This window comes from Symphalangus syndactylus, chromosome 5 (assembly GCF_028878055.3).
Source record: "Symphalangus syndactylus isolate Jambi chromosome 5, NHGRI_mSymSyn1-v2.1_pri, whole genome shotgun sequence".
NCBI lineage: Eukaryota > Metazoa > Chordata > Mammalia > Primates > Hylobatidae > Symphalangus > Symphalangus syndactylus.
In genome coordinates this window covers 69,128,869-69,141,641 of record NC_072427.2, presented here as the reverse complement: position 1 = coordinate 69,141,641, position 12,773 = coordinate 69,128,869, and the positions used below count along the sequence as shown (strand labels likewise).

The window sequence follows — 12,773 nt, the reverse complement described above, 5'->3', positions numbered from 1 at the left end:
CGCAATATCAAAACCAGTGTAGTCGATATCCTAGAAGCAGGTAATAGTCCCGAGGAAATGACTGCTCTTAAATGATTGTAATTTGATACCATTTAACTTCCAACTAATGTGTCTTTGTTCTGACACTATGCTCACCAACTGACCTTATAGTTTAGATTCCTCCCTAGAAGTAAGGAATCCAAATGTCCACAGGGTGAGACCAAACTAGTTAGAATACGGCCAGGTGCAGTGGCTCACGCCTGTAATCCTAGCACTTTGGGAGGCCAGGCGCAGTGGCTCACACCTGTAATCCCAGCACTGAGGCGGGTGGATCACCTGAGGTCAGGAGTTCAAGACCAGCCTGACCAATATGGTGAAAACACCTCTCTACTAAAAATACAAAAAATTAGCCAGGCATGGAGGCGCGTGCCTGTAGTCCCAGCTACTTGGGAGGCTGAGGCAGGAGAACCACTTGAACCCGGGAGGCAGAGGTACCAGTGAGCCGAGACTGCACCACTGCACTCCAGCATGGGCAACAAGAGGGAAACTCTATCTCAAATAAATAATAATAAATACATAAACAAACTAGTTATGTTAATGCATAAGTCCCAGGCTGCAGGACTTAAGATAGCATTAGAAATTGTTCCATATTCTGGTTTATACACTTGTTTCCTGGGAGTTCCTCAGTAAGTCAATCTCTCAAAGATGATCTATTCTCTGGGTACCGACAAAAAACAAAGACTAACCTCTGCCAGGGCTATGGCAATCACCCAGTAAACATGACCTTGTGAAGTCTTCTCTGGCAACACCCTTCTGCCTTATAATGAATATCTGCCTCATTTTAGAACTCCAGAAACCATTAAGATAGTAGAGTATATGAACTTTTTACCTTTCTTCTTGGTGGCCTTTCATTTCCGGATGTTCTTTCCGCTGTACATAAAAGATAACACAAAAGTTAAAGAGAATTTTATCATGTCAAGTTAGTTGTTCAACATCAATCATGATCCCATTATTCTAACACAATTTAAGGTATTCAGTAACAAACAATGAGACAATCTTTTTTTTTTTTTTTGGTAAGCTCAGGGACCAAAATCATCTTAATGAAGACTAAAAACTGGAAACAGAGGGAGTCTCGGCATCTCACCCAGGTTGGATTGCAGTGGTGTGATCTCAGCTCACTGCAACCTCTACCTCTGGAGTTCAACTGATTCTCCTGCCTCAGCCTCCTGAGTAGCTGCGACTACCGGTACACCCCACCACACTTGGCTAATTTTTGTACTTTTAGTAGAGACGGAGTTTCACCATGTTGGCCAGGCTGGTCTCAAACTGCTGACCTGAAGTGATCCGCCTGCCTCAGCCTCCCAAAGTGCAGTGGGCAGGTGTGAGCCACCGAGCCTAGCCCCAGTAAGGAAAATCCTATAGTTATTTGAATTGCTGATACAGTGAATTCATCATCTAAAAAATGACTCTTACAAAGTCTGTCAAGTAAGACAACTTTTTAACAAATAATTTCAATAAACAATGATAAATATTATGAATACATACAGCAGGGAACGAAACCTAGTCGATTAGTTTGTGCGATGGTGAATTTTTTCTTTTTTTTTTTTTGAGACAAAGTCATCTCACTCTCGAGTGCAGTGGTGCAATCTCGGCTTACTGCAGCCTCCAACTACCAGGTTCAAGCCAATCCTTCCACCTCAGCACCCCAAGTAGCTAGGACTAAAGGCATGAGCACACCCGGCTAATTCTTGTAGAGACGGTGTTTCGCCATGTTGCCATGCTGGTCTCAAGCTCTTGAACTCCAGCAATCCACCCACCTCGGCCTCCCAAAGTGCTGGGATTACAGGGGTGAATCACTGTGCCCAGCCATGATAGTTAACTTTGTGTCAATTTGCCTGGATTGAGGAATACATAGACAGGTGGTAAAGCATTATTTCTGGGCATGTCTGTGAGGATGTTTCCAGGAGAGACAGGCATGTGATTCAGTGGACTGAGTGATGAATACCTGCTCTCAATGTGGGTGGGTATCATCCAATCAGCTGAGGGCACAGAGAGAACAAAAAGGCAGATGAAAGAAGAATATATTCTCTCTCTCTGTCTCTTCTGGACCTGGGACACTCTTCCCCTGCCCTTGGACATCAGAACTCCAGGTGCTCCAGCCTTTGGACTCCAGGAACTTGCACAAGCAGCCCCCTGAGTTCTTGGGCCTTCAGTCTTGGCCTGAAAATTACATGGCTTCCGTGGTTCTGAGGCTTCTGGACTTGGACTGACATGGGCTTCCAGCTTGCAGACAGCCTATTGTGGGGTGAGTCAATTCCCCTAAAAAATCCCATCATATGTCTATACATCTACATCTACATCTATCCTATCCTACATCTGCGTTCTGTGTCTCTGGAAAACTCTAATACAGTTGGGGAAAATCTCCCTGAGAAAGTGAACTTTAAGCTAAAACCTGAAAGATGAGCAGGAGTAGCCATGAAGACAAGAAAGTGAGAAAAAGTGTTCTGACAGAGTGAGAGCACATGGAAAATCAAAGTGAACAAATTCACTATGGCTGAAATTTAAGAACAGAACAGAGAGAGACAGAGAGAAAACAGGCTGAAGACACTTAACAGGCTTCTTAACTATAATGCATCCTTGGCAGAGCTTTTTTTCTTTTGAGATAGGGTCTCACTCCTGTCACCCAGGCCGGAGGGCAGTGGTGCGATTACGGTTCACTGTAATCGGCTTCCCAGGCTCAGGTGATTCTCCCACTTCAGCCTCTGGAGTAGCTGGAACTACAGACATGCGCCAACAAGCCTGGCTAATTTCTTGTATTTTCAGTAGATACGAGGTTCCGCCATGTTGCCCAGGCTGGTCTCAAACTCCTGGGCTCAAGGGATCTGCAGGCCTCCACCTCCCACAGTGCTGGGATTACAGGAATGAGCCACCACACTCAGCCCCTTGGCAGGGCTTTTGATTTTCTTCTTCCAGTCTTCCCAACTCGTGTACATGGAATCATCATTCATCCAATTGCTCGGGACAAAAATGTAACAGGATTTTTTTGAGACTTGTCCTCAAGCCCCACATCAAATCCATCAGTAAATCCTATGAACTTTACCTTCAAAATACATCGCAAATACAATCCACTATTACTATCCAAGTCATCATCACCTCATTTGGATTACTGCAACAGCCTCCAAACAGATCTTTGGCTTCCACTCTTACCCCAGTAAAGCAGCCAGTGATCTTTTAAAAATGTAAATCACATTATATCAGTTCCCTGTTCCAAGCCTTCCGATATAAAACCCAAGCCAAAAATCCAAATGAAGTGTCTACAAACTCTTGAGAATCAGATCATTACTGAACTCTCTGACGTCTTATACTACCACTCTCCTCTACTCACACTTAGCTCCTGCCACATTGTCCTTCTTCCCGTTCCTTGATCACACCGCTCAGATTGTTCTCAACTTTTGGTCTTTGCACTTATAGTTCCCCATACCCCAAAGGCTCTTTCCCCAGATCTCTGCATGGCTTGGGGCCCTGTTCAAATGTCACTTCCTCAGAAAGATCTTTCCTGACTACCCTGTGGCCACTACTCCCCCCAAATCCATCATTCTCAATACTCTGCTTTATTTTTCTTCATAGCATTAAACCCTATCTGACATCTTATTTAGTTGTTTGGTTGTTTATACTATTGACTTCCCCACCTTGCCGTATCTCCGGTGAGTGTCTAGAACACTGCACAGTATACAATAGGAGTTAAGTATTCCAAGAATGAAAGAATGAAAATTTAAAAACAGACAATTATTAGACCTATGAAGAGCCAGTATGAAGGATTAATGAATTTACAGTTTATCTGAAAACAATGGGAAACCATTTGTAGATCTCGAACACGGGAGCAGCAAGACGAGATCTAAATTTTGAAAACCTCATTTGGCTGTTGTAAGAATTCAATGTAGGAGAGCAAGAGGGGAAACAGGAAACGGAAAAGAAACTTGTAGAAATGAGATGGTCACCTGAACTAGATAGTTGGTAGTATGAGAGTAAATTAGAGATATAACAGGAAGTAGCACAGGTAGGATCCGCTGATTGATTAGACTCACACCAGGTCCTCCTCAACGCTCCCGTCACTCTAGCCACACTTCTATCACAGCGCCTCTCACTCTACATAACACTTCTCCGCTAATAAATCTGTATTTTCCACTAGATTCCTCCGGAGTAAACACGCTATCAACCATCCCTATAATCTCTGTTAAATGGAGATCATCAACGCCTGTTGAATGAAGGCCACCCATTTGGTGGCCTGGAATTCAGAGCAGCAATTTGTCCTAGCACAGCCGTATGACTCTCTTACTGTTTGGGGAAATCCATGGTTCAGTATTGCCGATGCCCGATAAACAACACAGAGCACCAGTAACCTGTGGACGGGGGCAACACAGGAGCAGGTCACGGGGAAGGGGGATGTAAGCTTTCTGAGCAAACTCCCAGAGCACCCATGGCAGAAACAGGCGGCTAGAAGCCGGGCAACGCGGGCGCAGAACACAGACCCACGTCCACGGTTTTCCTACCAGACTGGCCTGGCAGCGGACGCACTGGCCTCCCCCGGGCGGCGCTGGCTCAGCCACCGCGGCACCCTTCATGGGGCCGGTATTCCGCTCTTGCAGCTCCCCCAAAGCCCGGAGAAGACGAGACAGACACTCACGCAGGCGAGGTGTCGGGGCCGGAGTGGCCGGGTACACGGCGGTGGAGAATCCACGCAGAATCCTTGCCCTCGACTGCAGAGACAGCCATGCCGGGAGCGCGGCGGCCGCCATGGCTGCGAGGACGGCAAGCCGGAGGGGACAAGCGCCGTTCAGTGTCAGGGGCGGGCCTGGGGCCGCTAAGCGCAGGCTCCCTGGGCTGGCACCGCCCTAGGCTGGAGAAAGAGGAAACACGGTGGTCTACGCACTCAGAGCCGAGTCACGTGTGCGGGAAGATTCCCCCAAACTGAAAGAAGTAATGAAAAGAAAACAAAAAAATCCTTAAAAATCGAGTGAATCAGTTCGTAGAGAATTGCAGATAAAGACCGTAGGGATGGGGGTTGCGGCTCACTGAAGGCGGGCGTGGTCTGGGTGGAACCTCAGTTGATCCAAGAGTCAGGCGGTCTACCCGAGGGACTCCTGTTATTTATAATTGCTGCTTTTCTGCATTTACTTGGATTAAAGAAATCTTCCACTAATGCCGGTAATATGCGCTAAGGGGAGAGAAGCAGTATCCCGAGCCAGAGTGCTTGGGTTTCAAACTTGACTTCACCACTTCTGGGATGTATGATCTTAGACAAGTTAGCATAGACAAATATTTGTGTACAGCATTGGCATACAGTGAACACCGCGTGTACGTAGCCTATAACTTTTAGCTATATATGGTTAGCTTGTTGTTAGATCAGGTTAGAATTACAGAAAGTCAGAACTCATCAGGACCTAGAAAATAAACCTTTAATGAACACTCTTATTTTCTACGGTAGGATGAATTAACATACAAGCCTTAATAAAACAATTCTCGGCCGGGCGCGGTGGCTCGCGCCTGTAATCCCAGCACTTTCGGAGCCCGAGGCGGTTGGATCACCTAAGGTCAGGAGTTTGAGACCAGCCTGACCAACATGGAGAAACCTGGTCTGTACTAAAAATACAAAATTAGCCGGGTGTGGTGGCACATGCCTGTAATCCCAGCCACTCGGGAGAAGAATCGCTTGAACCCGGGAGGCGGAGGTTGCGATGAGCCGAGATCGCGCCATTGCACTCCAGCCTGGGCAATAAGAGCAAAACTCCGTCTCAAAAATAAAATAAATTAAAATAAATTCTCTATTTTCTCATTATTTTAAAAATTATTTTAATTAATTAATTTATTATTATTATTTTTGAGACAGAGTCTTGCTCTGTTGCTAGGCTGGATATATGGTAGCAGGACCGTGGCCCACTGCAGCCTTGACCTCCCAGGCTCGAGTGATCCTCCTACCTCAGGCTCTCAAGTAGCTGAGGCTACAGGCACGCACCACCACACCCAGCTAATTAAAAAAAATTGTTTTTCTAGAGATGAGGTCTCACTGTGTTGCCAGGGTTGGTCTCAAACTCTTGGGTTCAAGCAATCCTCCTGCCTTGGACTCCCCAAAAAGTGATAGGACTACAGGCGTGAGCTACTGCACCTGGCCTATTTTTTCTATTTTTAAGTTTTTTTTTAGTTGGGGGTCTTGCTATGTTGCCCAGGCTGGTCTCAAACTCTTGGCCTCAGGTGATCCTCCTGCCTTGGCCTCCCAAAGTGTCGGGATTACAGGCATGGGTCTGGCCTATTTCCCTATTTTGTCTCAAAGTGACAAAATTATAACAGTAAAAACAACTAGAGATAAAACCAATTCTTGGTAAGCATACAACCAGTAGAGCAGAGGTATGCAGGTGTCCAAGAATATTCTAGCTGTGAACATTGAGTGAGCCATGGACATCAATCAGCAAGGTATGGGAGGGGGATAAATAGCATGAGATGGACAAGTATTTGTAATATTCATCATCTTCATCTTTTCTGGACTTTTACTATCCTGTTATTGTTCCAAAATAGAAGCATGATGTATGAGTTTCCTAGGGGATTGGAACAAAGTACCATAAACTGGGTGACTTAAAAGAACAGAAATTTCCTCTCTCACAGTCCTGGAGTCTGGAAAGTCCAAAATCCAGGTGTTGGCAGGGTTGGTTTCTTCTGGAGGTTCTGAGGGAGAATCTGTTCCATGCCTCTCTCCTAGCTTCTAATGGTTGCTGGCAATCCTTGGCTGGTAGACGCATCACATCACCTTCTGCCGCCATATTCCAATGGAGTTCTCACCTCTCCTCGGACTATTTTTAAGATCAAAAGCATGGCCTTTTTAATCAGATGGAGGTGAGGTTTGAATCCAGGCTCTGGTTCTTTATGATTTTGGGCAAATCTACCTTATCTTTCTGAGTTTCAGTTTCAAGGAAAATGAGAGCAATAATATTTTTCTTTTTTTTTTTTTTGAGACGGAGTCTCGCTCTGTCACCCAGGCTGGAGTGCAGTGGCGCGATCTCAGCTCACTGCAAGCTCCGCCTCCCGGGTTCACGCCATTCTCCTGCCTCAGCCTCTCCGAGTAGCTGGGACTACAGGCGCCCGCCACCACGCCCGGCTAATTTTTTGTATTTTTAGTAGAGACGGGGTTTCACCGTGGTCTCGATCTCCTGACCTTGTGATCCGCCCGCCTCGGCCTCCCAAAGTGCTGGGATTACAAGCGTGAGCCACCGTGCCCGGCCGAGAGCAATAATATTTTTCTTAGGACAGTCGTGATTAAAGGCATAAATATAAATGGTGGCCATTGGCATTAAGCGTAGGGTCAATGCAACAGCCTCTTTTTCTTGCAAGTTTGTATATTTTAGTAAAGTGCAAGTCCTATACCATAGAAATTTAGGGACAAAAGTAGTATGATCATATTCATACTGTTACCAGCGGCAAATCTGTACAGGTCTGCGGCAACCTCAGTTCTTGCCTCCTCAGAAGAAAGAATTTGATCGAGGAACATAAGGCAGAAGGAGAGACTGAAGCGACTTTTAGAGCAGGAGTGAATGTTTATTAAAAAGCTTCACAGCAGGAACAAAAGAAAGGAAATACACTGGGAAGAGGGCCAAGGGGGCGACTTGAAAGTCAAGTACCCCATTTGACCTTTGACTTAGGGTTTTATATGTTGGCATACTTCTGGGGTCTGTGTCCCTTCTCCCCTGATTTTTCCCTTGGGGTGGGCTGTCTGCATGCACAGTGGCTTGCCAGGACTTGGGAGGGGAGCATGCATAGTGTGTTTACTGGAGTTGTATACATGCTTACTTGAGGCGTTCTCCATTACCAGTTGAACGTCCCTAGAAGATCAAATACCAGTTAAATTCTGCCATTTTGCCTCTTAATGTGCACGCTTGCGCACACTCACCCAGCTCCTGAGATCTTACTGGAAAGTTGCTGATCACTAGTTTCAGGTTCTTTGTATCTATTGGGAGACTGCTTTTCCCTGGTGCTGACTGCAACCAATTATTGTTTTAGAAAGGCAGCTAATAACCACCTGACCGTCACCTGATGGTCGCCTGAAATTCCTGGGGTGTGTGTGTGTGTGTGTGTGTGAGTAAGGGGAGCCCTCTCCTGCCCTGGTCATTCATGACTAGCTACCTACTCTAACAATATTTCTTAATTTCTGAGCAAGATATTAAAGACATAGGTCCCCATTCTACCTTGCTGTGTGTTCTATCATTTGTTGTACTCTCTCCCTAAAACTAAAGTGGATAGATGACCAGAGCTAGAGGAGCCAGAAAAATACTTATTGTTTTCCCTGGCATCAAGTACAGTAAGTTTCATTCTATAGTAAAAGTTAAAAATTCATTTGTAATGCTATTAATGCTATCAACAAGCAAAAATATCTGTCTTGTGCAGTGTAAAGAGTAACACATGTACTATCTTGCACATAGGGGTTACTAAGATTACATAATTTTTCAGTTGGCAATGATCTTAGAGGTGTAATCATTCACTCATGATAAAAATATTTTCTTTGCTGGGTGCAGTGGCTCACTCCTGTACTCTCAGCATTTTGGGAGGCTGAGGTGGGGGAATCACTTGAGCTCAGGAGGCAGAGGTTGCAGAAAGCCAAGCTAGTGCCGCTGCACTCCAGCCTGGGTGACAGAGTGAGACCCTGTCTCAAACAAACCAACAAACAAACAAAAATTTTCTTCAAACTTTATGACCATGTAATCTAACACATCATAGAAGCTAGGCTGGCTTCATAGACATACAAAGTGCACTTAGAAGGGCCTGCGCTTGGCTTAATGCTTTGCTGTTGCTGTCTTAAAATTCTTTTTTATTTATTTATTTATTTTTATTTTTATTGTACTTTAGGTTTTAGGGTACATGTGCACAATGTGCAAGGACAAAAAACCAAACACCGCATGTTCTCACTCATAGGTGGGAATTGAACAATGAGAACTCATGGACACAGGAAGGGGAACATCACACTCCAGGGACTGTTGTGGGGTGGGGGAAGGGGGGAGGGACAGCATTAGGAGATATACCTAATGCTAAATGACGAGTTAACGGCTGTCTTAAAATTCTTAATACTTTTTTTTAACAAGGAGTCCTGCATCTTCAGTTTGCACTGGAACCTACAAATTATGTAGCTGGTCCTTGTAGAACAATTTTAAATATTGAGCTGTCTTACAATGAGTTTTTATTATATTTAAACCTGGATTAATTCAATAAAAGCTACTTTTAAATTTTTTATCTTTATGGATACATAGTAAGTATATATATTTATGGGGTATATGATATGTATAGTTACAGACATAAAATGTATAATAATCACATCAGGGTAAATGGGGTATCCATCACCTCAAGCATTTATCCTTTGTATTAAAAAGCTACTTTTAATCAAAACTAACTTTTTTTTTTTTTTTGAGAAGGAGTCTTGCTCTGTCACCCAGGCTGGAGTGCAGTGGCACAATCTCAGCTCACTGCAACCTCCACCTCCCAGGTTCAAGTGGTTCTCCTGCCTCAGCTTCCCGAGTAGCTGAGATTAAAGGCATGTGCCACCATGCCCAGCTAATTTTTGTGTTTTTAGTAGAGACAGGGTTTCACCATGTTGGCCAGGGCTGGTCTTGAACTCCTGACCTCAAGTGATCCGCCCGCCTCAGCCTCCCAAAGTGCTAGGATTATAGGCGGGAACCACCACACCCGGCCTTCAAAACTAACTTGTTTTATAGTAGATGAACAAAGTATGTCTATTCACAAGTATGGTAGACAATATGCAAATATAAGGAATAGGTACAGAGACCTTGCAACCTAAGTGTTCATCAAAACAGTATTGGTTAAATCTATTATGGTGTATTCATATAATGCAGCGTACTAGTAATAGAGGCAGGAGGCAGAGAAATCCTAGGCAGACAGGGGTGGATCTCCGGTGAAACCTGACCTTCAAGCCAAAAACAGCCTGAAGCCCATGGACCAGAGTGAGAACTTCTATTCCTGTTTGCCCACTCTCTCCCGATTGGTTCTTGCTGAATAATGTATTTTAACCAATCAAATGTTGCCTTTTCCAGTATTACCTACCGTCCACCCAACCACCATCCTGTGCCTGTAAAGACCCCAGACTCAGTTGGCAGAGGTGGGAGATGGCCTAACTTCAGGGAAGAGACCTCCTGACCTCAGGGGAAGATGAACAGCCCTTCCCATCCCATCTCCAGCCCCTCTCTCGGCTGAGAGCTTTTTCATCACTCAATAAAATTTTCTGCCTTCACTATCTTTCAATTGTCAAGGGTGACCTAATTTTTCTTGGGTGCCGGACAAGAACTTGAGATCCAAGTGTGGGTACCCAGAAAGGCTGTCACATTGACCCTTTGCCCTGGTCAGCAGAGGACAGCCACCCCATGTGAAGGGGCCAGGGGCCAACCGAGCTGCTAACATGCTGCCGTCCATCGGGCTGTGGATGGCAGAACTAAAAAATCCTAATTAGCACACTAACACCCCCTCTGGGGCTTTGGGGTCTCAGGCATCCTTGCCTGGGTACCACTGCATTCCCCTCAAGGTGACACCACTGGTCTGGCTGCAGGCTCTGCACAAAGCTTTCTCCTGTGGTGGCCCAAGTGGCAGGCTGGACCCTGGACTCACTCACTCATGCGCTGCCTCCCACGAGGCGCTGAGTGTGGTTGGCTTAGTAGACAGAGCGCCCCTGCTGGGAGTCCAGCAAAGGAGCCGAGAAAAATCCTGCATCACTACTTAAGATACACGGGCCCCAATCCTGGTTAAACATTAGAATAACCTCAGGAGATTTAAAAAAAAATTATCTAGACTCCCTCTGAGATGCTGATTAATTGGTCTAGGTGTGTTCGGAGCACTAGGGTTTTGTTTTGTTTTTTGTTTAAGTTCTTCAAGTGAATCTAATATTGAGGCAAGATGGAAAACCACTGGTGTCAGCCTTAACAAGGATGAAGTGGATATAAATCTATTAGCATAGAAAATTGTCTACAATATATTGTTAAGTTTTTTAAAATGCAGGTTGTGAGGCATTTATGGATTATATAATCTCATTTGTATATTATATTTTTATTTTTATTTTTGCAATACAAACTCTGGAAGAGGCAATAGCAAATTTGAGGCAGTGCATATGAGGATGGAGGAGACACTCCTGAAGACTTCACTTTCTCTGTTTCTGTACTTGAATTTTTACCCCAAGCATACAGCTTGAAAAAATTAAATGAGTATGCAGTATTTTTAAAATCAACAAAAGCTTCACATTTTAATTTTCACTTAGAAAAAAACATGGTGAGTCTGACTTGTGGCTTTCAGCTGTTTATAACATGAATACTTACAATTTATACTGGGTTCTCTGAAATTTTGGTAAGCTTACACTTCAGTATATAAAATATTTTCACAATATTTTGTCTCCTTTGAGTTACAGTCATGTGCCACATAAAGACCTTTCAGTCAACCACTGTGCATATATGATGGTGGTCCCACAAGACTGTAATGGAGCTGAAACATTCCTATTCCCTAGTGACATTGTGGCTATTGTGATACCATAGCACAATTACTTTATTGTTTTATAAATTTAGCACAGCCTAAGTGAACAGTGTTTGTGAAGTCTACAGTAGCATACAGTAATGTCCTAGGACTTCGCATTCACTCACCACTCACTGACTCACCCAGAGCAACTTCCAGTCCTGCAAGCCCCATTTGTTGTAAGTGCCCCATATAAGTGTACCGTTTTTTACCTTTTATACCTTATTTTTACTGTACCTTCTTTTTGTGTTTAGATATATTTAGATACACAAATATTTACTATTGTGTTCCAGTTGCCTACAGTATCGGTAAAGTAACATGCTGTACAGGCTTGTAGCCTAGGAGTTATGCCACATAGCCTAGGTGTGTAGTTGGCTGTACTGTCTAGGTCTGTGTAAGTACACTTTATTATGTTCACAAAACAATGAAATTGCCTAACAATGCATTTCTCAGAACATATCCCCATTAAGCAATGCATGATTGTAATTGTATACATTCTCCTTTTACAAATAAGGAAGCAAAGAGTTAAGCCACTTGACTCTGCTCTTATGAGCATTGAAACTCAAATCCACATCTGATTCCAAGTTGCATTATTCTTTACATCACCTCCTTGAGAGTGTACTCCACACAGCATTCCTGCAGACAGGGGTCGCTATACACCAAGGAAACATTAATTGACTGAGTGCTACAACCTCCCGGAAGCATTGAATGGGGGAACCGTTATTGCTTAACACTTTAAAAGATGTCACCTGGGCCTATTCATGCCCACTTTACTGAAGGCAAAGGGCTAAAATGCTTTTTTAATTAAAAAAATTGTATTTGCTTAGAAGTATTCAGAATGTCAACAAAACAGCTGCAACTTTTTTTTCAATTACGGAGTGGTATTCAGTTAGCAGAATAACAACTATATCGTATAAGCTGCATCAGAGAAAAACGAAGATAAAAAAACTATCCTCCTATATAACTAATCTGTGCTGTGCCCCAGCAAGAACCTGCTTTAAATTTCCATGCCAATTACAACCCCCATTCTGTACCAGGCAAGGTTAGTGTCTATTAAAAATATCACCAGGACAGGGCAATCTAAAGAGACATTCAGTAGTCTGTTAATTGTACAAAAAAGACACTGTAATGTTTAAAAACAAATCTTACACAGCCTTACATTTCAATTTTTTTTCTTTAAGAGGAGTGAGTTGTATATAGTGGTTGTTAAATGCTTTATAGACAAGAAAAAAACTGCTACAACCAACTTG

At 43.9% G+C, this 12,773-nt stretch overlaps 1 protein-coding gene across 1 annotated transcript in view; it reads right to left on the bottom strand.

Annotated features, from left to right (window-relative positions):
* The window catches only part of MRPS35 (mitochondrial ribosomal protein S35), a 46,650-nt gene extending 41,620 nt beyond the window's left edge, over positions 1 to 5,030 (bottom strand). The window contains exons 1-2 of the mRNA XM_055280274.2: positions 4,664 to 5,030; positions 869 to 909 (exon numbers count right to left, since the gene is read on the bottom strand). Coding sequence (XP_055136249.2) covers positions 869 to 909; positions 4,664 to 4,775 — 153 coding nt within the window. The 5' untranslated portion in view covers positions 4,776 to 5,030. The remainder of the gene's footprint in view (positions 1 to 868; positions 910 to 4,663) is intronic.
* Positions 5,031 to 12,773: the final 7,743 nt, after the last annotated feature.